The following is a 27,952-nucleotide window of genomic DNA, read 5'->3' on the forward strand; positions in this document are numbered from 1 at the left end:
TTTTTGATTTTGGAAGAAACATATACCACATCTGGGTAAGCCAGTCCTCCCTATTCACCAAAGGACCCATCGTGATACCACTTTTGAGTGTGATGCAGAACAAGAGGAGGCTGTCCTACTCTTTGGGAAATACGCCTCAGGAAATATAATCTTTCAGTGTTGGGATGTTACGGTGTTTCTGGCACGATCTAGTAGTAGAGTTATAGTACAGACAACTTAGGACTTTTTAAAACAGCAGTGACCTCTTTGGAAAATAATCAATAATTAATCTTCCTTTGAAATCCATCTTCTATCTTGCAACTTGGGTCTAGGAATGATTGAGCCTCTGATCAGATCAAGAAAATGCAAATTTTCCCCAAATCATACAACCATCATGAACTGGGTGATGGTTGATCTTTCAAATCACAAAGTGTGCACTGAAGTATTCTATCATCAAGTGGAGTTAGCGTAGCCAAAGCTCAAGTAGTTACTAACAACACAAAAATGTACTTTGATTGATTCAGGGATAGTGGCTAAAGGGGTGAATGAATGCTTGGGGTGTTTAGAGGGGAGAACTTCAAAAAATATGTAACAAAAACGTCTGGGTAAGAGATATGAGATGGATCCTTTGAAATGATTTCAAAATATAAGGATACCACTGTCCTAGTGAACACTTACAAACAAATACGTGGTATGGTAAACAATCAGTAATAGTTACTTGGTGTCCCTCAGCTTCTTCCTCCAGCATCCCACCGCTTGCAAAATTGGCTCATAAACAGTGTTTCCAGGGTAGCAGGGATACAGGTTATATATGGGCTTAATCACATGGTATTACTCTCAACAAAACTGAACGACCACCAATACTGCTGATAGCCCAGTCTGCTCATTGCATAAAGCGATGTTGAGCCATCAATATGGTGAAATAGTATATCAGGTCTACCAAGCCAAGCTGGCAGGATAATTATGTTGAACTCCTTTCATCATGGAAAAGAAACAAGTGAATTTTATCCTTAGCTGGGGTAGATGTTCTATGAACGTATTTTCTTTCCTTCTTACCATACTTCTGCCCATAGAAGACCTACCATCTGTGCATTTACTGAATACATTGTTCTATATATGGTTATCATGCACAACATTGCTTCCAACAAAAAAATATTTTCCAGTGATAAAATGAAGGAAAGGACTGAATATAGGCTGCAATAACAGTACAATGACGAGCCAAATATTCAGTAGATTCAGTTATGGCACCGTAACTGCCTTATGAGGTGAAAGTTCTTTCCTTGGCCGGGCGCGGTGGCTCAAGCCTGTAATCCCAGCACTTTGGGAGGCCGAGACGGGCGGATCACGAGGTCAGGAGATCGAGACCATCCTGGCTAACCCGGTGAAACCCCATCTCTACTAAAAAAATACAAAAAACTAGCCGGGCGAGGTGGCGGGCGCCTGTAGTCCCAGCTACTCGGGAGGCTGAGGCAGGAGAATGGCGTTAACCCGGGAGGCGGAGCTTGCAGTGAGCAGAGATCCGGCCACTGCACTCCAGCCTGGGCGACAGAGCGAGACTCCGTCTCAAAAAAAAAAAAAAAAAAAAAAAAAAAGAAAGTTCTTTCCTTAAGGCAGTAGTGTATGTTTTGAACTAATGACAAATTTCTTGTTTCTTACATTGTTTTTCTAGTAGTGATTAGTGCTATTTACCAATTTCCGTTGTTCCTCCTTATCTGTGGGTGATTGGTTCCAGGATCCCCTGCAGATACCAAAATCCATATGCACTTCAGTTCCATATATAAAATGGCTTAGTATTTGCATATAACCCACAAACCTCCTCCTGTATAATTTAATATCTTTCTTTCTTTCTTCCTTCCTTCCCCCTTCCCTTCCCTTCCTTCCTTTTTTTTTTTTTTTTGGACAGTCTCACTTCATCACCCAGGCTGGAGTGCAGTGGTGCAATCTTTGCTCATTGCAACCTCTGTCTCCTGGGTTCAAGTGATTCTCCTGCCTCAGCCTCCCAAGTTGTTGGGATTAGAGACACCTGCCACCATGCCTGGCTAATTTTTGTATTTATAGTGGAGACAGGGTTTCACCATATTGCCCAGGCTGGTCTCGAACTCCTGACCGTAAGTGGTCCGCCCACCTTGGCCTCCCAAATTGCTGGGATTATAGGTTTGAGCTACCAGGCCGGGCCAAGTTAAATTACTTCTAGATTACTTATAATAGCTATTACAATGTAAATGCCCTGTAAATAGTTGATATACTGTATTATTACAAAGTTCGTATAAATGTTATTGTTATATTACTATTTTTAATTGCTTTTTAAAAGATATTTTCAATCCATGGATGCAGAAGTGATGAATACAAAAGGCTGACTGTATTTTTAGTTTTTCCTCTTCTCAGAGCCATAGTAGGATTATACGTCCCTATGCTGTTGAAGTTAGGAATGTCCACAAGACTGTCTTTGGATGAATAAAAGAGCAGAAGTAATCCCAGCACTTTGGGAGGCTGAGGTGGGCAGATTGCCTGAGCTCAGGAGTTCATGACAAGCCTGGGCAAAACGGTGAAACCCCATCTCTACTAAAAATAAAAAAAAAACTAGCTAGGCATGGTAGCATGCACCTGTAGTCCCAGCTACTTGGGAGGCTGAGGCAGGAGAATTGCTTGAACCTAGGCTGCAGTGAGTCAAGATTGCCCCACTGCACTCCAGCCTGGGCGACAGAGAGAGATTCCATCTCAAATAAAAAAAAAAAAAAAAAGAAAAACCACAATTACTTTTGCACCAGCCTAATATTCTTAGCTGAACTATTCTTCAGATTGACTTCAGAAATTTTGCCAATTATCTGAAAATATGAAAGCTAGCAAATGAGACAGAATTAGGATCATGGGTTAAATTCATGTCTCATACTCCAAAAGTCTTTTCCTTAGAATTGAGAGAAAAAGAAAAATGGTTTCATTTTTATAATAATGGACAACAGGTAGTAGACATGCATAATTCTGTCCTCCTGAAGTTTACAGAAGACAGGACCTGGGAGCTTCAAGTGGATTTGAGCATTACAAAGTAAGTTAAGCTCTAACGACAATTGGAGTCTGTGAAGAATAGTTTAAAGCAGTTTATCTTAATCATTTCTTAAAAACTAACGATTAATTGTGTGTTTTCCACACATTTATTAACACTATTTCTAACACTAAAGCTTCTCATTAGCACTTTGGAGACTTAAACCTTTCTAAGTGAACAAATATATATGTATATATTTCTCATTAGTAATTTGATGATATTTTCAATATGGAAAACTTGGGAGCTGAACGTTTTGAGTTTTTATGGTGGGGAAGGAAAAGCAGTATCTGAACTTAAATAAAATCTTTTAAAATTTGATTTGGATAGAAAATGTTCATTTAATTACATTTGATAAATAGTTTTAGTTTTAATTGTGAAAATATTGCTTCATTTAAAAAAATAAGCAATAGCTACAAATGTTAGGGATGCATAAGTAAACACACTCAGAAACACAAAATATACGTACAATATACAGGTGTTCATTAGTTATACCAACATCCATAAGGTAGAATACGTGAAGAATTCAGATTTAAAGTTTTTTTAAGAAATTTTAGGGAAATTTAAAGAAACAAATAATACTTGGGTTGTAGCAGCTACAGTAGTGACTGGCTAATTATTTGGATAATTCAATAAGAATCTTTGTTTACCCAGCAATTTATGCAAGAAAATTAATATTTGGTGGGTCAAAAAGTATTTAAGGTTTTGCCATTAAAAATTGCCAAAAAAGCCGGGCGTGGTGGCTCGAGGTGGGTGGCTCATGAGGTCAGGAGATGGAGACCATCCTGACTAACACGGTGAAACTCCGTCTCTACTAAATACACAAAAAATCAGCCGGGCGCGGTGGCTCACGCCTGTAATCCCAGCACTTTGGAAGGCCGAGGCGGGCGGATCATGAGGTCAGGAGATCGAGACCATCCTGGCTAACACGGTGAAACCCCGTCTCCACTAAAAATACAAAAAATGAGCCGGGCGCGGTGGTGGCACCTGTGGTCCCAGCTCCTCGGGAGGCTGAGGCAGGAGAATGGCGGGAACCCGGGGGGCGGAGCTTGCAGGGAGCCAAGATGGCGCCGCTCACTCCAGCCTGGGCCACAGAGCCAGACTCCGTCTCAAAAAACAAAACAAAACAAAACAAAAGATAGTATACCTCATATACTTATATACCCCCATGTACTAAGCACAATGATAAAAGTATTGGTGGACAATAAATATAAAGGTTGTTTCCCGAGAAGTTGGGAAAAAAATAACAAAGAGTTAAAAATTAGGAGAGAAAAACAACAGACTAATGGATCAGTCCAAGAGGCCCACTGCCTGACAAATAGCAATTCCAAAGGATAGCAGAGAACTAGAGATGAAAAGAATTATTATAAAAAAATTAAGAAAATTTTCCGTAACTGAAATAAATAGTTCTCCAGTTTGATTGGGCCCATCTAGTGTCCTATGTTGAAGGGAAATCAACAAATCAACCACAAGCAAACGTGGACAAAATATCACAAGCACATCCTAGCAAAACTTTTTTGATTTTGATGTTCTCCAAGCTTTTCTTGAAAATGCTTTCTGGGGGAAGGCTTCTTTTAATAAGTGAAGAAACCAGGAAAGAGAAAGTAGTTAGATCTAAGAAACAGGAGATCCAACATAAAAGAGTGATGTAAGAAAGTCTTAGGTCTAAAGTGAAGACAGTGGGTTTGGGACAAAATATGAAGGGTTTAATGAGGGAGATGTCAGAGAAAATCACTGATGGAATACTGGACGTAATTGAACATCTAGAATGTTAAAAAAATGCAACTATTAACGCCAAAAATTAATCAATTGCATACAAAAAAGGAAATGGACTTACAGTATTATACTTAGCTCTGCAGCAGACTCATCTAAGGATAGTTCGCTTAGTAAAACTAATGTAAACTCTCACTATTAATTTAACAAATAAAATGACAGTAAGAAAATGGGAAAACTATATAATGTTTAATATTTCTGACAAATCTGACATGGTGGATCTGTTCAGTTTCTAACTAAATGCCCAAAGGTAGCTTATAGACACAACTCATTTAAACTCAAGACTGTGAGATCAGAAATATGTGATTAATTTTGAACGATTTATCTTTTAGAATAGTGAAGCAGACCTCAGACCCTGTCACTGTTAATAATAGCACTGTCTTAGAGGGTTGTTGTAAGGATTAAATGAGTTGTTGCAGGTAAAGTGCTCAGAAAACAGTCTTGCAAGCATGTAGTAATAATAAACACTGGTTATTAGATTCACTACATAGATGTTAAAAATTCACATACCAAAATGGTGTTTTTGCTTAGTTTGAATGGTGAAGCAATCCAATTAAGAATGTAGGGAGACACAAGAATCAGTGTCATCATCACTTAATAGCTGCCTGTTGAAATTCCTCAGCATGAGACCAAACAAGGTTTTGGGATTGCATCCAAGTTTATGTGGGCAAACATACTAATTTGTCAAGGCTTTTCTTTCTTTCTCTTTTTTTTTTTTTTTTAAATAAGAGAATATATTTTGTTTCCTTCTAAACAATCATAACCAAACTTTACTTGGAGGTAGTGTTGAGTAGTAGAAGACCTGAGTATCCCTATTTGAAATTACTATGAAACATCTCACATTTCATAGCTAGATTTTACTTAAATTGACAGTGACATAACTCTGATAACTTTTTAGTTTTAAGATTTTAAATTTGCATTTCACATTTCTTCCAATGTTCTACTATAAATATAGGCACCTATTCTTTAAAATAGACATGTGGAGATAGAAGACATTATCTTATTTTAGTATGTAAAAATAGGGACAAAGGGTATATTTTAGACATTTCAAGTCAAATTTACAGATTTTTTTTGTTACTCAGAAGAAGGAATAATGTTAAATTCATTTTCTAATTACTGCTTTGTAAAAAGATTAAGAATGTTAGTAGAACTTTGTTAGCACCCACTTATTCCCTGAATTTTTAATGTATGAATACATTTTTCTTTAAGTTTTGTGTCCTTGTCTAAAGTTTTTGCCAGAAATCTCTATATAAATTATATGTATATTTCAGAAATTTCAATATTCTCAGATGTATTACTTAATTTTTTTATATTTGTAAAACACTATACGTACTTCCAGCAGTCGATAAACACTCTACTCCTTTCAGAAGCCTCTTCGAAAAATCATTGATTATTACATATTCAGACTCTTTTGGATGTATGTTTGACCCAATCAAGTGCTGATTTGAAACCTCTTCTTTCTTGTTCTTGCAACAAAGGCTATATGCCGTGAACTGTTAAATAACCCTCAATATTTATGACACGCTTGGTTAAACAAGAAATGGGCCACTTCACTGCAAATAATGCACAAGTCCACTTTAATAACATACCACACTGCTACCGTAGAAATTGTGTTGCAGTCATTGATTTGTAAGAGTGAAAATGAAATATTTCAAAACCTTACGTGGCTTTATAGCATTGTTTCTAGAGATGGTAAGGAGAAAAGGAATCAACATGTTTCTTCTCTGATACTCTGTATTTCCATTTTAAAATTCTGATCCCAACTCAATCACTTACACAATTTAGATTAGAATGGTATACGATATAAGCAGCAACTACTATTATGAGATTATCATTTGTTCACTAGATCATTAGTGGATATATAAATTTTAAGATATGTGTATGATATGAGATCCATGCATTCTCATTAAATGGGTCAGTTTGGTAGTGATGGTCCCAAATGGCTTAAGTATCAGAGCAGATGTTGTAGTAACAAATTAGCTTGCAGTGGAAATTATACTATTTTTAGTATTGAAAAAAAGGATAATTAGGGGATGTAAATGGGAATTTTAGTCAAATAATGATCTTCTTCTTTTGGGATTATTTCACATTCCCCCAAAAATGTTTTCCAGGATTACACAGGTTTATTTTCTTTTTTATATATACTAAATGTTAGGGCGAGGGAGAAAAGTCTCACATGTTACCTCAATGAAGTGAAGCAACATGTAGTAAAAAATTAACGTCTGATGTATAAAATCTACACAGTCATTTTGAGATATTGTGTAAAAAACATAGATGCCACAAACAATACCTGATACACTTGCTTGTTAATATCATTTTGTAAGTAACTCATATCAATGACTTACGTGACAATTGCATTGTACATTCTCTAAGTTGCTTAATATGTATATTTTATTTATTAAAACTTCTCGCTGCTATGCCCAGGGTTATTAAACTCCAGATATATTAAACTCTAGACAATTTACATTAAATATATAAAAACGTTCCTGGACAGATAGCCCATCTCACTTTCCTCTGAACTCAATTTTCTCTAATATAAAGATTCTATCTACTCAATTATCTGTGATTCTAGTACAGGGAATTCATACATTCAGACATTCACACACATGCATGTGCACACAAAAGAAAACAATATCTGTAGGCAATTTTAAATAATATTTTTAACTATTACTCCTTAACTGTATAGCCAATTGATATCTTTCTTTACAGTTGTCATGAAGCAGCCAAAATTATTTTTTCTACTTTACTTTTCTTATCACTCACAATGGAAGTTTTAATGAGTGTAAGTATGGTTAACATGCAAACAAAAGAGACAAATAACATTTTTTAATTTGTATAGCAGAAGAGAGGTTTCTGAGTAATCAAGAATTTTACAAAACCAAATATACAGAATAGATTTCCTTTACCACTAGATTGTTAAAGACAGTTACAGTCTCAGGAACAAGATTATTCAGAAGATTGTCCTCCAGTCACTTTGCATTAAAGTGTAATACTTTAAGTTAGTTCCATTATAGACTATAAAGGTAATTGTATAAATTTATTTCCTCATGTTAATTTATCTAATGATATGTTTAACAGGACAAATCTGACACCTGATTAACCTGAAGGGAAAAAATAAAAATGAAAAAATTTAATGCTGTATTTAATCTGAAATGCATTGTTATTTAAATTCTCTTAATTCAACACTCAAACATGATTTATTCATTACTTATACATAATTTTTGGAAAATCCGCAAAAGATAAAGGGCAAACCCTATTATTGTATCAAAACAATGCAGTTGTTTAGATTGGGTGAGTTCAAGGGAACAGAAGTAAGAAGCATTGGCGAATGAGGATATCCCTGAGAAAGAATACTATCTTGGATTCCTCCTTTCACAAATACGAACTTCTTTGGTATTGATGGTACTAAGGGATGACATTTACAACTTTTTTTGCAGCTAAGTTCCTGGGAAAGTATCATACAAACTCCCTCGCCCTCCCACCCCCATGGATTGCATTTGTTGGTTTTTGAATCCTCATTCTTTTTTTTTTTTCTATTATACTTTAAGTTCTAGGGTACATGTGCACAATGTGCAAGTTTGTTACATGTGTATACATGTGCCATGTTGGTGTGCTGCAGGAGCTATACCTAATGTAAATGACGAGTTAATGGGTGAATCCTCATTCTTATGTTGGAAGACAGGAAAAATGCAAATGAGTTATTTACAAGAGCAAAATAAATATAAAACTATTAAAGTTGCGTATAAAGGTCTTATTAACTGTACTGCTTATTCCAAGTGTCTAAAAGCTACAATTATGTAGGCAAGGAATAAAATTGAAGAGTGATATTTATGAACACTGTGAGGATGCTTCAAAAGTAAAATATCAGTTTATTGTTTTATCTAAAGTGAAATGTGCCTATTGAATTACATTTTTCTTTTAATACAGTCATCTATATGATTGTTATGATACAGAAGAGGACTCTATCATCTCTAACTCCACCTAACCCACCTCATACACACACAACCTATCCACAGCCCACAACTTAGCAAAGTCTATGGAGAACTGTGTTAACAAGGACCAGTGAAGAGAGTATTACGAATAGCTGATCTTACAATAAGACCACTGTTACAACATCATCTAATTCAATGGATTATAAGTGATGTCTTATATTCCTTCTCCTTGTCTAAAGTTTTAGTCAAATTATCTCAGAGTTAGAGGTATAAATTATACAAGTATATTTAGAGCAAAAAATTCCATGTGAAACATATATTTCCAGGGTGATCATTCTTAAACACTTATATATCAATTATTTCTAACACAATTAGTTAATTCGTTACTATTATGCTGGGGTACACATGCATCTATTTCAGAAGGCGTTGGTGCATAAGGTAACAATAAGTCATGCAAACACAATCCGAAGATGTAAGTTGGTGATTATGAATTACGTCGCTGTAAGAGTTTTGCTTCCTGTTGTTTTTAAGATTACAAGTGTAAAAAAAAGGCACAGATACATTTTAATCCAAATTACTGGCAGGTAGTGTTCTTTTTTCCCTTATGATAACAATGTAGTCAAATATTAAATTTCTAAGAAAATATCATTCTAAAAATATTAGCAGTATCAAAGTTTCAGCTTGATAAGCATTCTTTTGTACTAAACATAGTAAAACAATAAGAATGACTACAGTTTCCATGTACATTTCTGTTCACAAAAGTGTTTCCTTTAGCAATATGATCTGCTGTGAACAGAATGAAGTTTGAAAAATGAGAAGTTGTGGTTGTTAGCTGGAAGCAGGGATGAAGGGATTAATTTTGTACAGGTGGCTGATGACTGATGGAGGTGGAGGCATTTTAGGAGGAAGTTAGTATTTGGGAAAGAGACACTACCTGTGTAGCCCAGCGAATTGTCATCGTTCTCAGAGGTGGGGATCGGCGTCCCGTTGTCCTTCCCCCTCTCTAGATCTTCAGGGTCTGTCGGAAACAACACCAGAGCTGCTGATGGGGTCACAGTAGTAACAGTAGTTGCCATTTCGATCACAGCATGTCCAGACACAAGTAAATCCACATGTGACAGAAACACACACAAGGACAACACACAGCCCACTTCATCCTTGCCCCTCCTGCGGTACACTAAGCCCTGCGAAGGTCTCAGCATCATGGTTTACAGTTTCCACTTTTTCTCCTTAATTTCCCTAATTCTCTGCTCTGCCTGCACCTTTGCTGCACTTCAAAGCTGACGAAGGGCTCGGACTGCCCTCTGCGAGGCCGCCAGCTCGGACTGAGAGAGCATATGGAGGAGGGAGAGGCAGGGTGGCTGAACGCTAGCATTGCTAATTTTCTACCTTATTGTTAATCAAAGCTATTGACTGTGATCACTCCCCATCATCGCTTCCTCTCCTGGCAATTACAGACTCCAGACACTGTACCTCATAGGAGGCAGGGGGGATGTGGGGAAAAATAGGTCTTGTCAAAGAAGAGGGAGGATGATACAAATGTCATACTTTTTTTGCTGAGAAACACGGAAGAAAGCGGTGCAACATCACATCTTTCAGAAGGCAACCATCTCTCGTCTTTTAGGACTGATACAAATTTACTGCAATGAATACATGACTCAAACACACGTAACTTTGGATATTTTGGTTTGGACATTTTAAAACATTCCAAATTGTTTGAGATTCTATATCACGATCATCCGTATAAGTATTTTCATTCAGCTATGCTTATTTTTCTTAAGTAAAAAATGCATTTTTTTCTGTCTTTCTTAAATTGCACATTAATTTTCCTACGCAGAATTTTAGAGGGGAGGCTAGGCACAACACTCCAGTTTCCACATCCAGAGTCGGAGTAGCAGAGTAGCAGTATATGTGTGTACAGAAGCTCAGTGACACCACTAAATTTCCCTGGTGCGCAATCACTCTACCTGTCATCTGTATGTGAGATAACTGTGAGCGGTGGTCATAGGTCTGCCACTGAGAAGCAGACACAGACACAATACAAACCGAGAGTGTCCCTCCTAAATCAAATAAGGTAGAGCCATAGGTCATTCAAGTTCTGATGTGCTGCAGGCTTTAAAGAGAATCACCTTGAACATTCTCTACAGAGGAAGGATTTCTTGTTCTGAGCAGGGAAGAAGCGCAGATGTTTACTCGGGGAACAGTGTGTCACTTCTGGATGAGCCAGTGAGTCCATGCAGGTAATGCCCTCTAGAAACATCACAGAGGTCATTAATTTTGCGTCTCCACTAGCTAGGTCGACATATTTTGTCTTAGACGCAGCTATTCAGGGATGATTTAGAAATTCTTCAAAAGGAATAAAAAGACTAACATGAGTCCACTTGGTTTTTTCATGCAGCATATTTATCCCCACTAATCTCCCTGCTTTCCCTCCTCCTTCCCACAAGTATCACATAATTATAATAACCTGATGTGGCTAAAACGAAAAAAAAAAAGTTCAGATCTGTGCAGACAGAAGAGAAAAGATATTCATTCTTGCTTTATTCGTCCTTGCCTCTCTAGTGATGGCTGCTGTCATTTTACCCTTAAAATAGATGCTGCAAGTGATAAGGCAGAACATGTCCACTTTACCTTTTCGGCCTGTGAACTTATGACATGCACATGTTGTTTAGGTCAAACTTCCGGGTCACATCAATGAGAAAGAATGGGGAGCAGGCATTTTTGTGTGTTTTGAGGCAGTGTCCAGAATGTTCTGTCACAACTCATCTAGCTCATGCAGACTATCCAAATACAAGAGGTTGTTGTAGGAAGATCCTCAGAAACCGCTTTCATGGTCAGATGCATGAAACAGCTTTTAAGAAAACCACCCTGCCTACCTACAATCTTGTTTTAAATGATAGAATGGTTTAGAATCACTTTAATTTTATGAATTTTTTTTTAGTAACACAATGCAGACTTTTAAGGGAAGTTACTACTTTTAATTTACACACAATCAGTTATTTAATGTGGACCCACACATTTCTAATCACTCTGTTAAAAGTACAGTACAGTGTCATCCAAATCCATGATATAAATTAAATCAGTGCATCTACACAATATTACAGGACTTTTGGGATGAGGTTTGTGTAGCTTTGTTATTGAATTCTTCCTGAAAATGGGGATATTATTATGAAAACGACAGAGATGAGGAAGATAAGTTTACTGTCATTTGAAATGAGATACCTAAATCATATAAAATAGATTTTCTCACCCGCATGTAACCTGTCTTAAGTGGCTTATAAATTTGCTTCTCTGTTCCTACTCATCACGTTTCTGGCCCCTTCTGAAGCTCAGGAAGGAATAGATTTTTGCATTAATCAATGAATCTTACCATATCTCTACCTTGTTCTGCCTTTAATTAATGGTATGCTAGACCTAAAGGAAACAAAAGGTGCTATTTTTAGCTGCTTTGCTAATTTTTTTCTTTCTTCTCCTTCCTGTCAAAATATAACAATAACATGAAACAGCCATTGACTCACTGCAAGAGAACTGGAGGACTAATTTAAGGCCAGTCCGAAAGACATTTACTTAAATTTTCGGTTAAATAGCATTGATTATGCGAGCTATGGACTAGAAGATAGTGAGGAAGAGACTATTGTGTGTTTACCATATCTAAAGGAGGTCTTCTTATATTCCAGCTCTGAATTTAGGGCTACCCATGCCTGAATTGAAATAGGTTCAGCTGCAATTGGTAAAAGCTGCCATCCCATCTAGAAACACACTGGCATTAGAAGTGATGGGTTTTATGTGTCTGTCACCCCCATTATAATCTAAATTCCTGAGGGCCAGGTATTCTGTCTGCTTCTCATTTGTATACCTACCCACTTTACATTGAATCCAAGTTAATAAATAAATTAATGAAGAGATGGTAACCAAGAATGCAAACCTTACTGAAGTGGTAGGTGCTCGATCTGAAACAACTGAAAATGATGTGAATTGTATTTTCTGCAGCAGTATTATATGCAGAGCGGGGATAAAAAGCTTGCTATAAATAAACTCATATGCTGTTGTACATCCTATATCCTCAAGTTCATACAAACAAATAAGGCATCTTTCAATGTAAAAAGGAAGTCTTGAATCATAACATCATAGTCATTCATGGTTGGAAATGGGTCAGAGGGACTCCCATAACAAGCTTTGATGAGATGTATGCGTTCCTGTGAATTTCGTGGCCATTGGGCCTTCACTGCTTTTCAGGGTGATCAGTTCCAATTTTAGAATTAAGTCCTGTTTTTTAAATTTGTTTTAAAAAATCTGTCTTCTAGATTTTCTATCCATTGACTCCAAGTCTGGAGGAATGTACACTAATGCCTCAGCCATGACAGCTTGTTTCCCTCCCCATACTCCTTAAATAGTCGTGTTTCACACAGCTCCAGATTTCATCCTGTTCTTTTCGACATGCTGTCTGTAGATATCTTCATCCAGGCTCAAGGCTTCGATTATTTTTCATAACATATGCAACTTGTACATTTCTCAATTGGATGCTCTACCGACAACCAAATTTTATTTACATTGGTGATTCAACTTCATGTAAATTCCAAGAAGCTTCACACCTTTTCTCACTCAACACTAAACTCATCATCTTGTCTTCAACCTACTTCTTTGCTGTAGTCCCTACCTATGTTACAAATTTTACATAAATATTAAAATATTTTTAGTATTTTACAATTCAGTAAAAAGTTAGCACCTGGGGTTAAAACAGAACTCTGACCTATAGGCTTATTGTTTGTAAATATTTTGCTAAGTGGTTTTATATGTTTTTGTGTAGGGGTTGCATGCCATACTTAAACTTACAATATATAAGGTTATATGTATGTATATATGTACATATACATATATATACACACATACATACAAGTATATACATATACACAAACAATATATGAGTGAACCATCTTAAAACAGTCTTTCATATATATAATAACAGCAACAACTATATATACACACACACATACATATACACACACACACACACACTGTATGAGTGGACCATCTTAAAAGAGTCTTTCACGTATATAACAACAGCAACAACTCTAAAAGGAAATAAACACCTATATCTTCCTTTACAATATAAATTATGTCTTTAAGGAAACTTTGCCTTTAAATATAACAATTCATTAAATGTTTGGGTCTTTAAACATTAATTATTTTTTAATTGACAAATTTAAATTAAGTACAACATGATGTTTTGAGATATGTATGTATACATTTTAGAATGGCTTACTACAGCTAACTAACATATGCATTACCTTATGCACCCATCATTTTTTGTAGTGGGAACACTTAAAACTGAGTGTCTTAAAGATGGTCAAGACCACAATACGTTGTTATTAAATATAGTCCTCATGTTGTACAATGGGTATCTTGGACTTATTCCTCCTAACTGAAATTTTATGTCCTTTGGCCAGCATCTCCCCAAACCCCTACATCTATTAAGTGAAAAATGGTCGGAAGACAGCATATTTTACAGTGCGAAAATATCACCCCAGAGGGTATTTGCTAACTTGGAAGTAAAAAATACACTTTGATAATTGATAGATCAGACAGTCATATCTGTAATTCAGTAATCAAACTTACTATCACCAATAGCAGGCAACTAAGAGTGAGAAGACCATTCTATAATATAGTATACAATATCAGCTATGAAGCCTTTCTGAAAAAAAAATTGTTGATTGTTCAATGAAGACTTAAGATCCAGCTTAAAGTTTCCAGAAAAAATGACATACTTAGTGTTTAGATACACATGTGGAATAATTAAGGCATGAGATATTGTATCTCTAACTCACACTCAAATGGTTGAATAAAAACCACCTTCTCTGTGGTTCACTGTGAAAGAGATACAGAAAATATGACATAACATTACCAATCATTCAATCTTTTTTTTTTTTTTTTGAGACAGAGTTTCACTCTTCTTGCCCAAGCTAGAGTGCAATGGCGTGACCTCAGCTCACCGCAACCTCCGCCTCCCGGTTCAAGCAATTCTCCTGCCTCAGTCTCCTGAGTAGCTGGGATTACAGGCATGCAGCACCAAGTCCGGCTAATTTTGTATTTTCAGTAGAGAGGGGGTTTCTTCATGTTGGTCACGCTGTTATTGAACTCCAGACCTCAGGTGATCCACCCGCCTTGGCTTCCCAAAGTGCTGGGATTACATGCGTGAGCCACCGCACTTGGCCCAATCACTCAGTCTTTTATGAAAAACATTTAAAAAGTTTAAAGGATGGTGGATGAAAATTTAATGATCTAAAGTCTTCTCTAAATATGCAGCAGACAATCATGCAATGGCATTTCTCTTTCACTAGCAGTATTAAAATAGGTAATATTAGTTTTGTAGTACAAAGATTCATATTTGCAGTAGCATTCAATCCATAGTTATTTACATTGTTTATTATCCCATGGTAGCCAGTGTTATACTGGGGAAATGTAGAGGCCTAAGAGAAAAGCCTGTTGGTTTAAATTCAGAATTTTATTTATGTATTTTTAATTTTTAAATTGGGTTTGTAATCACAGCTCAAAACATTAGGGTTTTCAAGCTTCTTTCCTTCTGTCACACTCAGTTATGTATAATAAAAACATAAAACATAAAAAGCTTCTTCCTTTTGCCCTACTTACTATAACTTGTCAAACTAGTTTCTTTATAGATTTGCATTATCACAGGGCAGAGCTTTGGCATTAATTGACATTTTAAAGATGACCATTAATAAAAGATTAGGGAAAAGCAAATGAATATAAACTACTATCAATATGAGAATTGTGTTCTACAAATTGGATCAATTCTCATTGATTCTTTCCTACTAATCAAGAGGAATGCATGGCAGGGATACTTTAAATGGAGTACTGAGAACATTTAATTAGAAACCTAGGCAATGAGTTATAAAATCAAATACAAAAAAACCCTACATTTGTGAAGCTTTAAATTTGAATCAAAGTTCTATAACATCAAATTTAATTTAAATTCAAACTTCTGTTTTAATCATGTATAGCCCAAATAATTGTTGAATGTACTTTATTATCTGTCCCATTTTTTTGAACTGGGAATAAGGGGAGAAATATAAATTATGTTATAGACAGTGAGAGGAAAAAAATCAGTAGGTGCTTTTAGGTGGTGTCTCCTTAAAAATATTTAGTGAGTGATGCAAACAAAGAAATATATTTACAATAGCTGAAGAAATCTATGTACTGTAGAACATTAGATATAACATGTCTGAAGTTAAAAAATTACCACTAAATATTGAATAAATTATTTTTAAAGCAGCAATATGAGAACAGAAAACAATGTGTTACAACCATCTCCAATTTTGCTGGTATAAGAAAAATCAAGGTTGTTTCTTTATGTTTCTTTCAAAGATAGAAGAACCATGATTACAATGATCTAAGTGGATAATACTTGCTAGTTATTGTGTTTTGATAAAATAAACAAAACATTAACCTTGATGTAAAATCTGTTTTCAAATAAATTTTTTAGTGACTGGATAGTTCTTTCAAAATTTGAAAACTTTGTCTTCCAATAGTTTTGAGAAAAGAAAAAATGTTAGAGTAGTTTATTATTTGGATAAGCTCAAATTATCTTAATGGAGAGTAGGTAATTTTATCCTGTGGCCTGACATGTCAGGACGGTACTAAATAAAAATTAAAAAAAAATTCATACAATGATCTCAAAATACATGTTACTGCTTTTTTCTCATGTTCTGGTGTAGGTGATTAGATAACTGAATGAATCAAATGTGAAGTAAAGAAAGTAAAACCTGCACTGATTATGATCACAAGTAATGTTCATATAATGCTTTAGTCTATTTCATAGAACACATCATTTTAAATGCATATATGTGTTCTCATGTAATGCTGACAATTCGATCATGATCCTAGCCATCATTGTCATGATTCTCATCAGTATTTCCGTTTTCAAGATACTGAAACCGAATCTCAGAGTTCTTTTGCTTCTGTCATGCAACTAGTAAACAGTGGATCTGAAATTTGATTTCAGATGATTTCCGACTCCAAAGCACTCCACTTTTCACTACACACCATGACCTCCATTTACTCATCAATCTAACTGTGGGAACTAGATGGCATTTCAATAGCATACAAACAATGGGACACCAGGTTAGTGATTCTTTTCTAATCACTGAACAATAAGATTGGATAATTTCACAAGTCCATTTCTGAGGTCCAGTAAGCATATCACGAGAACTTCTTCATGTGCCCTTTTACAGACAGAATAAAATAAAGTATTTAATAAGGTAGTCAGTTGTGTTGAAGCAAGAAATACACAATAAAAATTAAAATGGGGTTCCAAAGCATAAGGCTTTGCCCACAATGTTTCAAAGTATATTGATTTTGGGGATCAAACTACTGACTGAAATCAAGACACATTGAGTTTTTTTTGACAATTATTTCTTTAACAACATAGGCACATCTTCTGGTGTAAGTTTAAGGGTGACTAAGACAGGGTCATGTCTTATTCATCTTCCTATGCCTAGCCCTAACACAGTGCTTAAGAACAGAGTGACAATCAAAACATTTTTTGTTGAATGACTAGATGAAACACTGGGCCATAGTTTTGTTGGAGTCAAGAGTTTAAGATGGAAGTAACTTTTCTCAATGAATGAACATGAATTAATTCCTTATTTGGGATGTTGTCATATACTTATCTACCTAAAATATTATAATCACCATAAATCGAACTCAGAACTAGGGTATGGTAAATTACTATTTCTAATAGAATAACATATTCCTTCCTCTCTTTCCCCTGTAAATGTAATGTATACATTTGGAAATAGAATCTTATTTAACTTAATTCAGGTAAGGGTCTTACTGGTAAGAGTTTTTTTTTTTTTTCTTGTTAAAGGGGATGATTAGCAAACTGGATATAAAATGCAATAAATTGTGGTAATACTAAAAACTGAAAAAAAAATTATAGTATGAATAAACAAGGAAGGTTTTTAAATATTGCCAGGTAGGTGAATTATATTTAAGTTTTACAAATTCCCTCTGATTTTAGGAACTTCTAATATAGATATATAGATATAGTTATAAATATAAATATAGATACATTCTGATTTGAATGAATGGAGTGCATTTTTCTGAGAGGCTCCTCTTGAAACTAAAGTGATATGATAACAAGTTGGAATTAATATTTCATTTGCTTATATTACATTCTGTTTTTGAATCTCCAGAAGTGTTACAATTCTGAAAAAAATGGTAGAGTAACTATACAAAAATTGTCAAATACAATTTGGTTTAAGCAAATTTGGGGTACATCTAGCTACACCAGACTGATGAAATTTGAGTAAATAAAAGGCACCTAATACATATTGAGGCAAGAACATCAATAACAGATATATATATATATTTGTCTGCTTTATATATATGTATATATAAAACAATTCTATTAACATAAAATATACTAGTGCAATATTAGGAAGGCAAATTCATTAATGGATAAGCCTGTGACTCAGAAGAATATAAATGCCACAGAAGAAGCTATTAATTCATTTTAATTCAACTTAATTTGACTAAGCAAGATAGAGTGCCTCCTGTATGGAAATCATTCTATTGATGGAGAAATGATCATAATTTAAAAACCATTTGTTTCCAGATCTCTCCTGGTGGAAACACTGACAAAGTGGAGCTCTTAAAGTAGTTGGGGAAATTATGCTTCAGTGTGACACAACATGTTTTTCTTGATGTCTGAATGTTTGGTTTAAGAAGGTCGTGGAGGTTATAGAAATAATGTGATGACTACCTCTTTATAGCATTAAAAACTGAGCCAATTGTCCGGTTGAGGTCTGCATTTATTCAAAATCCTCAAATCCAATCCTCAATAATATCTGATGTGACCCATACCTTGCTGGGTTGGAATTTAATCTGCAGAGATTTGCTGCCTTGAACTTTACTGTAAGAGTTAATTTCCGGTCCATTTTACTAATACTTCTGGCTCTCTCCGTCTGTTGACTTTTTTTGTCATTTTCTCCACCCACTTTGCCCTGGTATTCAAAGGCGTTTCTTTTATTGTGCTTAGCATCTGCTACTGTTCCACTCCCTTCCAGTCAAAGCAAAGTAACTGCAACACAGGCTAATTAAATGGTGTTTGAAGTTAGTTAACAGGTGGTGTCCCAGCTGCCCTTATAGTATGAACAAATACATCCCACAGTTTCAGGCACAGAAATGGCATAAGAGCTATCCCTAAATTAATGGAGTACTCTTTTTATAGCATTAAAATGATGGATGGGGAATCAGGAAGAAATAGAATCCCTTTTGTAGATGTAGCTACCTGGGTTTGAGGTACGGTGATCACATCTGAGATCTGAAGTAAAAACTGAGATCTCCTCATCCTTTACTCAGTGCTCTTTTATCATCATAGTATATGTAAATTTATTGCCACTTCCCTTAAGTATGTTAATAATCCATGTTCATAATCACTGCTACTGCTTACTGTGTAAAATGATATTCAAGTAAGATTCACATGTTTTGTTAAAGTCAGACAAAATATCCAATTATTTACTTGACATTTTGGAATCACTACAGCTAACTATATGTTATCATTTATTTAGATAATCAATATAGTGTAATGTTTAGGAGCCACTAGCTTACCCTGTGACTTTGGGCAAGCTACTTTATTTATTTATATATTATCTATTGATTGATCTCAGTTTCTTCATCTACAAAATGTAAAATAATAGTATCTATTTCCCAGGAGTGTTGTAAGCATTAAATAAGCAATTATTTATAAAATCTTATGATAACCCTGTATACTCAGTAAGAAGTTAGTAAAAGTTTGTTATTATTATAATTCAAATTACAAGTCAATTTAAATGGATCATTTATATTTGTTAACAAGCAAAATCCTACATATTTGCCTCCTGTAATGAGAAAACACACATGCTGTCTCTATTTAATTTGCCAGGTGGGAATTTATATAAGAGAAAAAGTGAATAACGTATCAGTTAAAATTCAAGAGAAAAGTGAATTTTGAAAATGTAATTTTTGTCTAACTGTGTTTCTTCACATCTTCACCCCATTGCATTTCCTCAGCACTCATTTACATGGAACACCCCACTGAATCATTCAGGAAGTATTTCCACACAGACAGACAGCATGTCATCCTTATGGCAGACTACTTGAACTGCAGAACTTAGTTTGCCTAATTGCCTGGTTGCTTTGTACTGATAAAGATGAATTCAATGAATTTTATTTCTTAAGAAAAATAAAACACACTTGATATTGAAATTACCCTGCAGATTTCTTCACTGTTTTGATGAAACACTTTTTTTCCTCACCCAGTGATATTTCAACATCTGCCCAACTTCTTTTACTGCCTCCTGTAGAGAGTTAGAAACTATGCTTGATGCATTGGAGGGTGGTGGGGGACATCTGAAGCGTCCGCAGTTTGGCCCCAGATCACGTGACAGCTCTGATTCCTCCCCACCTGCCCTCCCTCATGTGTCCTGTGTTTTGTGGCTGCCATCCATCTGTGACCATTAAGGGCACCTCTAAGGCTGCATTCACTCAACTGCTAAAGGGACAAATTTCCTCTGTAGTCTCTTCATTGTCTGCCTCTTCTAACCACAGTCACGGTTTTGCACTCTTCATTCTAATTGTGCTTTTGATTATTGGGGTCATTTTATTCCTTCTGGTTTCCTAAAGGTCACAGGGATTAGCTGTGCCAATCGAGGACCAGAGAGAGCAGTTGAGGCTTACCCCCCATTCATCCATTTCCATTGATTTCCTCTCAGTGTGAGAGTGGCAATGGTGGTTGCTGTTTTTTTTTTTTTTCTTTTCTCTAACTCTCATTTGATTGCACGTTGTACCCTCCCCCACTTCACCTTAGAGGGAGGCTGTTTGTAGCAATGGTTATGGCATAAGGGATTTCACTGCAGCAAATTCACACAGGTAGGGCACTGGTGACCAAATAAACATGCACTTGATTCTTCTTCGCTTTACTATTTCAGTTTACTTGGCTCACAGACTTTGGACATTTCTATTTTATAACAAAAAGCTGAATTTTAAAATGACATTCCCGTTTCTCGCTAATTCAGTCTAATTGATTACACACATATTACATATACATTATTTATTATAATGACACATACTACATACAATGTATTTTTAATTTTGTTTTTCCCATGTATTATTTGTTTTTACCCTGCGGATTCTCAGACTGGTATTTGTGTTTTTTTCATGGGGATATCTGCCAGCCTTTATTCTCACAAGTAATTTTATAGTGAGATGATATGTTTCACTTACAAATACTTTTCCCAAAAGAGACATTCTGATTGTAAATTAATGGAAATTTGTGAAACTTAAGAAAGTAAAATAGCTATTTTTAAGAAATGTGTTTATTTGTGTGCATGCAGAAGGAGTGAGGATTATTAACAACAAACACACAAAATAACCCCAAATACCTTAAAAGATATTAGGCTATTTATGTATTTATTCATATTCAAGTGATAGTGGGGACAGTTTACTATGTAAAAGTATTTTCTGGGCGCCCATGTGTTTGGCCGATGAAGTCTATTCATTACTGGTGGTCCACAGTATAAAACACAGTAGGAGGCAGTCCTCAGTAAATTTTCCTTCTTCTGGGAGTCAAGTGAGATGTGACTGAAGTTGTTGAGATTATCAGAAAGAAGAAGATTTGAAGATATTTGAAGATATTGCACCAAGAATTTCTTCCTTCTGCACCCTCTGCTTTATAATTCATAATACGCTTAATCATATTCTATGTAGTATATGCTTATCTGTAGATTCAGTAGCCTCTGCACATGTTTAGAGTGGACACAGCCTAGGTGAGTGGCAAATATAAGACTTTTTGTTCTAATGATGCAGCCTGTGTGAATACATTGATTAGTACACGTGTGGGAAATGGATGAAAAGTTTACTATAGTAACGAATACTCTCGCCATTAGCCTCTGGTTACCACTTTTTAAGAGAGTTCAGAAGTTTTAAAGCCATCCCATTTTCCTGCAAAATGGGAATGGAAACTGAAGTTTATATATACGGAATAAAAATCTGCTGAGTTCCATATATTGACAGAATTATGATAACCACGTATGAATATTTTAAGGAAATACTATAGAAATCATAAATAAATACTTGCAACTCTTGTTGATGGAGAAGATTCACAAAAACAAGTCTCTGTAATCTGTAATCTGCAACATTTGGCATTTGAAAATGCCGTACATCTTCAACATAAACCCTAAAACTGTAATGTGGGAGTCAGAAATGGCCATAAGATTGACAGTATTTTAAACAAATGAATGGTGAGAGTTGCACTAGTAGTAATTGGTATAAATAAATCAAACACCTAAGAATGTGTTCCTCTTCTCTTAGATGATCTGGGATAAGACTAAACTATTTGTTAATGTTAATGTTAAATCTTTATTTTTGGAATGGCTATCTGAGTGCTTAAATATGATTCTAAAAATAACCCGACAGCCTAACACCGGGTAACCAAATTAGCCAAAAAATATAAATCTTCCATTGCTGGTAAAACTGCTTGCTTACCTATGATTCTGTAGCTTCTAGGTAAAAAATTCTCTCTAATTATACATCATTATGGCAAAAACATATAGGTATAAAACATGATAGTGAATGAGACAACACAGGAAATAAAAAATGTGCTAAAGTAGTTACCCAATGCAGGGAGTTGACTGGTCATTATAAACATGACAACAGCACATTTTATTTCGCAAGATAATAAAGATACTGTTGTCAAACTTTGCATCACTCACGTGTATTTAATTGACTATGCCATTAAGCGTTCTGCTATGTATTCTACTTTCAAATATACTATATGCATAATGAAATTTATCCTAAATCTTACCGTCAAAACTTTTCAAATTTTAAGATAATAGCAGGTTCATATGCATAATACAGGAGTATCTATTATACATTTTACTTCGTTTCCTCCAGTGGTAACATCTTGCAGAACTATACAACAATATCACAAACAGGATATTAACATTGATAATAGTGAAATAAAAGGTCTTTCCACCGTTAAATGGGCCATTCATGCTTCCCTTTTATGACCCCACACACTTTCCTCCCCCTCAACCCCTTCCTATACTCTGACAACTACTTATCTATTCTCCACAGCCATATTTTTGAGAATGTTCTATAAATGAAATCATACAATATGTAACATCTTTGAAATGACTTTTTTTTCCCACTCAGCTTAATTCTCTAAAGATTTTCTCAGGTTTTTGTGTGATTCAAGAGTTCATTCCTTTTTATTGCTATGGCAATGTAGAGTTCCGTGATAAGGATGTACTAGAGTTTATTTAGCCATTGACCTGTTGAGGAAATTGGCGTAGTTTCCAGTTTTGCCTATTACGAATAAAGCTGCTACAAATATGTACAGTTTTAGTATTAAATATACATTTTCATTTCTCTGAGATAAATGCCAAGGCATTTGGTAATTGATATTTAGTACTTAAAAGAACTGCCAGAATTGTTTTCCAGAGTGTCTCACAATCAGCCAATCAGGTTTTAAAAGTCACACATATTTTCACATGAAAGAAATTAGGTTAAAGTTAACCTCTGAGAGCGTCTTCCTTTTCTTCCCCTTTTTCCCTTGCTTCCTTTCTCCCCTACTGTCCACTCCCTTCCACTTTTTTCCCCTCTTTCCCCTTCTCTCCTTTCCTTCTTCCAAATCTTTCTTTTCTTCCTTCCTTTTTAAAAAATTCTTCTTTTCTTTTATTCATATGTACATAGGAAATTTTGATGGATGGAATGGAGTATGTGAACCTAATCTGAGATCAAGAGGAATGAAGAATACTAGAGCTTCGTAGGTCATTTAGAAATACTGAAATTAGTTTTACAGGCTTTTAAATATTTAATAATGTCATCTGATTCTCCTTATATTAAAAAGAAAAATATATAGTTGATATTACAAACAAAGAAAATGCAGAATCACCTTTATGATTCCCTTTTTCCATTAATGGTAGCAAACTACAAGCCAAAAATAATAATCATTCAAGTATATGAGATCCACCATATGGAAATCTGTTATGTTGCCACTATGAATAGCAACATATCTTCTTAGAGAAAAAAATAATATTTTGTAGGTTATCATGCAGTGCAGAATAAAGTGTGTTTTGGACTATATAATCGCAACTAAAGGATGTATGTTTTACTCTAATGTACAACTATAAAGACCTAGACAAAATGGCCTACATAAAATTGTTCTACAAAAAAGATTAGTGCTTTTGTACATCCTATTTTTATGTACCTTAAAATCTTTTATATCATTTCACAACAAATGGTCAAGTTGGTTTGGTTTGTCATCATGAAGCTATACCTACCAGTTGTTGATATCCTCTAAAAAATAGATTGACAAAATATATAGATAAATTTACATTTACAAGGAGAATAATAAAACCTCAGGTAATTTACTATAAACACTATAAAACTATAAATATCACAGTAATAGGTAGTCTTCGAAAATAGATAAAAATCATTTATAATCTCAAATTTGTAGATTTATAGAATCTGGAATCAATGAGAGATGAAAGAATATTTCTGATGCCAGAAACACACACACACACACACTCACACACACACACTCTCACACACACTCACACACACTCACACACACTGACACACACACACTGACACACACACTCTCACACACACACACTCACACACACTCTCACACACACTCTCACACACACACCCCCCACTCATCCTATTTTAAAAATTTTATTATTTAATTTTTAAATGTGAAAACTGTGAAGAACATAGAATTACTTACCATACTAAAGGTGGTCATTTGAAATAAATATAATTACTATACTTGAAAATCTTGTCATAAGACTTTGTAACAAACCTTATGTAAGCTAAAAAATTGATTATGAAGCTACCACTGTAAAAGATGATATAAGGAAAAAAAATGTTGCCCGACTGACCTGATCAATTTCTGTGAAAGAGACTGAAAGACTATTGATGTGGGTCAGACAGTGGATTGTCCTGAATTTAAACCATAACCTTTTATTCAATAAACTCTGACAGCTGGGGAGATAAAGTTCAGGTCACACTGGCATTATTTCCTTCACAGCTTGATAAAATAAAAAACAGCACAGTAAAATAACATGAAATTAAATAAAATGATCATCTTTATAGTGTTCTTTGAGTGCAATAGATGGTGACTGAGATAAAGCTATGTGGATAATTCTGCTGTAGATGATGTGATTAGAGATTACTTAATTGGTAGAAATAATAGTTGGTGTGCTGGGCTCAACCTCTTAAACCTTTCAGAATACTTCAAGTGGGTAACTTCATATTAAAGATAAAGAAAGCAAAAAAAAGTCTACTTAAATCTACTTAAATCGCTTGAGAAATTTTCATAGGTTATTTCTATTTATAAAATAATGGACATTTATTTCAAATACCAATGAAAATGTCTGCTTTAAAAGCAATCCTAAATGTACAAAGGCAATTATGTCACAGAGCTTGGAACTGACCCACCCCCACTTCTGAGGTTCACCTGTCATCACTCACCGTTCAAAGGGGGACTATGAATGGATGTTTAGGGCATCAGAGTAATTTCTCTGGGAATAAAGATGTAGAAGAATATACCACCAAAAACTTTTAGGAAAAGAAATGGTCCGTAAAAATAGAGCCCATCAATTCTATCTGCTATATTGATTCTTTTGTCATTTTTGTGAACATAACTGCAGAAACATATGTTTATTATACTTTCGTAGAGCTAAATATAGTGTGACAGATATAGGATCATAGAATATCTCTCTCTCTAATGTATATGTATATATACATACATATGCATATATCCTGGACTTGTGTGAAGTATGCAGCTATCTTATCTGCAGTAAATAATATTTTAACATTTCTTTTTCATCGTTACCATTTTTGCATTGCTATTTGGGACTGTGAAGAATTAAATGTATGCTACTTTACAGAACTAAAATCAACATTAAAGACATAGAAATTTGAAGAGTGCCGAAAGAAAAAAGAATATAGGACAACATCGAAGAAAATGCTCAGTATCCAGTATCTAGAAAATTAACATCAATCTTAGTTGAATCTGATTATTTAATAGGAGAAAAAGCAAGTGGCCAGTTTTCTTGAATGTAGGGAAAATTTAGGTTATCTAAGCAGAAGGAAATGGTGAAAATATCTTTCTAATAGTTGCTTTAGTTATATATTGTCAGAGTGTAATGGATATTTCTAAAAGGTAGGAAGAAATATTGAAATTGATTTTAGAAAGAAATGTAAATAAGTATTAATATATCCATGGAAAACAGTGTAAAAACATCTCTGATCAAAACTAGATAGTTGAATAGTATAAATGTTCTGAATTTTCTTTTCAAATAGGAAGTAAAGGTAGTAATGGAAAATTTTGATTTAAATTCTAATTTTATACCACCTGTCCAGTAGTAACCTAAAATGAATATAGTCAACGCAATTGGTTCAAGCATGGTTTAAAGGTTGATTTTACTCTATCTTGAATTTCCAGTTGTGCCTTCCTGAGAGATAGTTTTCCAATCATGAAATTCAGAAGGTACTTTCTGTTTGACAAAAGCCAAGAAGCATGGCCTACAAAACTGGCCACTTTTTCATTAAAAAGAAACATAAGAACACTGAGCAGGTGAGTTTTCTTTTCAGTAAATGAATCATTTCAAGAGATCAAAGAGGCCGAAAATGAGATACCCAATATGTAGGCGATGTTCCCGAGGCAACGATATTCCTTCCACAGCTGTTGTCCCAGGCTGAAATTAGTTGCTTAGAATTTGAGTTAAATAATCCCATCTTTCAAATGACTTTAGGAAATTGGGTGTTAGGGAGCCCAGCCAGCACCATTCTGTTAAGTGGTCCTTGAACAGAAAAGTACTTTCCTTTGAATAGGAGAAAAAGTTTGATCACATTTAAGCTAATCTATCATTTATTATACTCAGAGGGTGAGACAGTTAATGACTCTATTGATTTCTTTTGGTGCTTAGTTTCATAAACAGCATTTAACCAATATGAAACTGAATATGGAATTTGTTTTACATTTGTTATTGATGCACTTAAATTTTTTTATTTACACTAATACATATTGGTTTCAATAGAGAATTTCAAAACAGCTATAGATAAAACTAGATTTTAATTCTCAGATTTTTTTGTTGTTGTAACTTTAGGTATTTTTCCACGCCTGCTTATAGTTAGCTTCAGAGCTCCTGTTACTTTTACTAGGAAGGAAAAATAACATTGAAACTTTGCCAACAATGTTGGTCACAGACATTTCGGAAATAGCTTTTTTTTTCTTTCCTCCTTCTCTCTTCTTATCTGCCTCTGTCATATCCCCACTGTTCCTTTATGTAGGCCACAATAATTATTCTTTGATTCCTCCCTCTTCTTTGAGAGTCACATGGGCCATTCCTAGAAGACTATCTGTCTTTGTACAAAAAGACAAAGGAAGAAATGGAAGCACAATAGGCACACAAGCGCTGCAAATGTGTTCAAACAGTACCACGATGGTAGACGGGATTCACAGTAAGAATGAGAAGAAAGACTGAAAGACGACATACAGAATGAATATTATAAAAAATAACCATTTAAAAATTAAAGGAGCTGGGAGAGGTGATGTACATCTCAGATACTCAGGAGGCTGATGGGTTTCCTGAGCCTAGAGTTCGAGGCCAGCCTAGGACAGAGCTCTTAAACAAATTTAAATGAAAGAAATACTAGCAATAAGATATAAGCCTGGGAACAGGAGCAAGGTCTAAAATAGCATGACATGGGAAGAACAAAGCAAAACCAAATGATTTAGTCCTCCTATGACAAATAGACAAAGACAATTTCTGAGTTGAGTTCAATAGTCTATTTTGAGTGGAAACATTCATGTAAGGTCTAATGGGTTAGACCCATACATGATCATAAAGTAAGTTGTTAAATTCTGAAGCTGTCTGAAATCATCATTAAATTTAAAAAGCTTAAGAATTCAAATGATACCTCAAAATCAATTCTTGACATTCATACTCATTCCTAACAAGGATTCACTGAAATACTGAATTCCTAACATTTTGTCTAATAAGAATGGTTAATTAGATTAGCTATATTTTGTTGATGTGATCAATAATTAAAATTTAGACATAGCATAAACATAATTTTAGAATGCAGGTGCTCAGAACGGCAAACTCTAAGATGTGTTCGGGCTATGAAGTGCTGGACAGTCACATACTGGCTCCAAGTG

General features: G+C 34.9%; 1 protein-coding gene across 4 annotated transcripts in view; it reads right to left on the reverse strand.

Moving 5' to 3' along the window:
- Positions 1 to 27,952, reverse strand: part of ROBO1 (roundabout guidance receptor 1) — a 1,151,566-nt gene that overhangs the window by 494,451 nt on the left and 629,163 nt on the right. For all 4 annotated transcript variants that reach the window (XM_073009653.1, XM_073009651.1, XM_073009652.1 and 1 more), the window contains exon 3: positions 9,656 to 9,739. In XM_073009653.1, the coding sequence (XP_072865754.1) occupies positions 9,656 to 9,739 (84 nt within the window). The remainder of the gene's footprint in view (positions 1 to 9,655; positions 9,740 to 27,952) is intronic.

Source organism: Chlorocebus sabaeus, chromosome 22, assembly GCF_047675955.1.
Source record: "Chlorocebus sabaeus isolate Y175 chromosome 22, mChlSab1.0.hap1, whole genome shotgun sequence".
In the NCBI taxonomy this organism is placed as follows: Eukaryota; Metazoa; Chordata; class Mammalia; order Primates; family Cercopithecidae; genus Chlorocebus; species Chlorocebus sabaeus.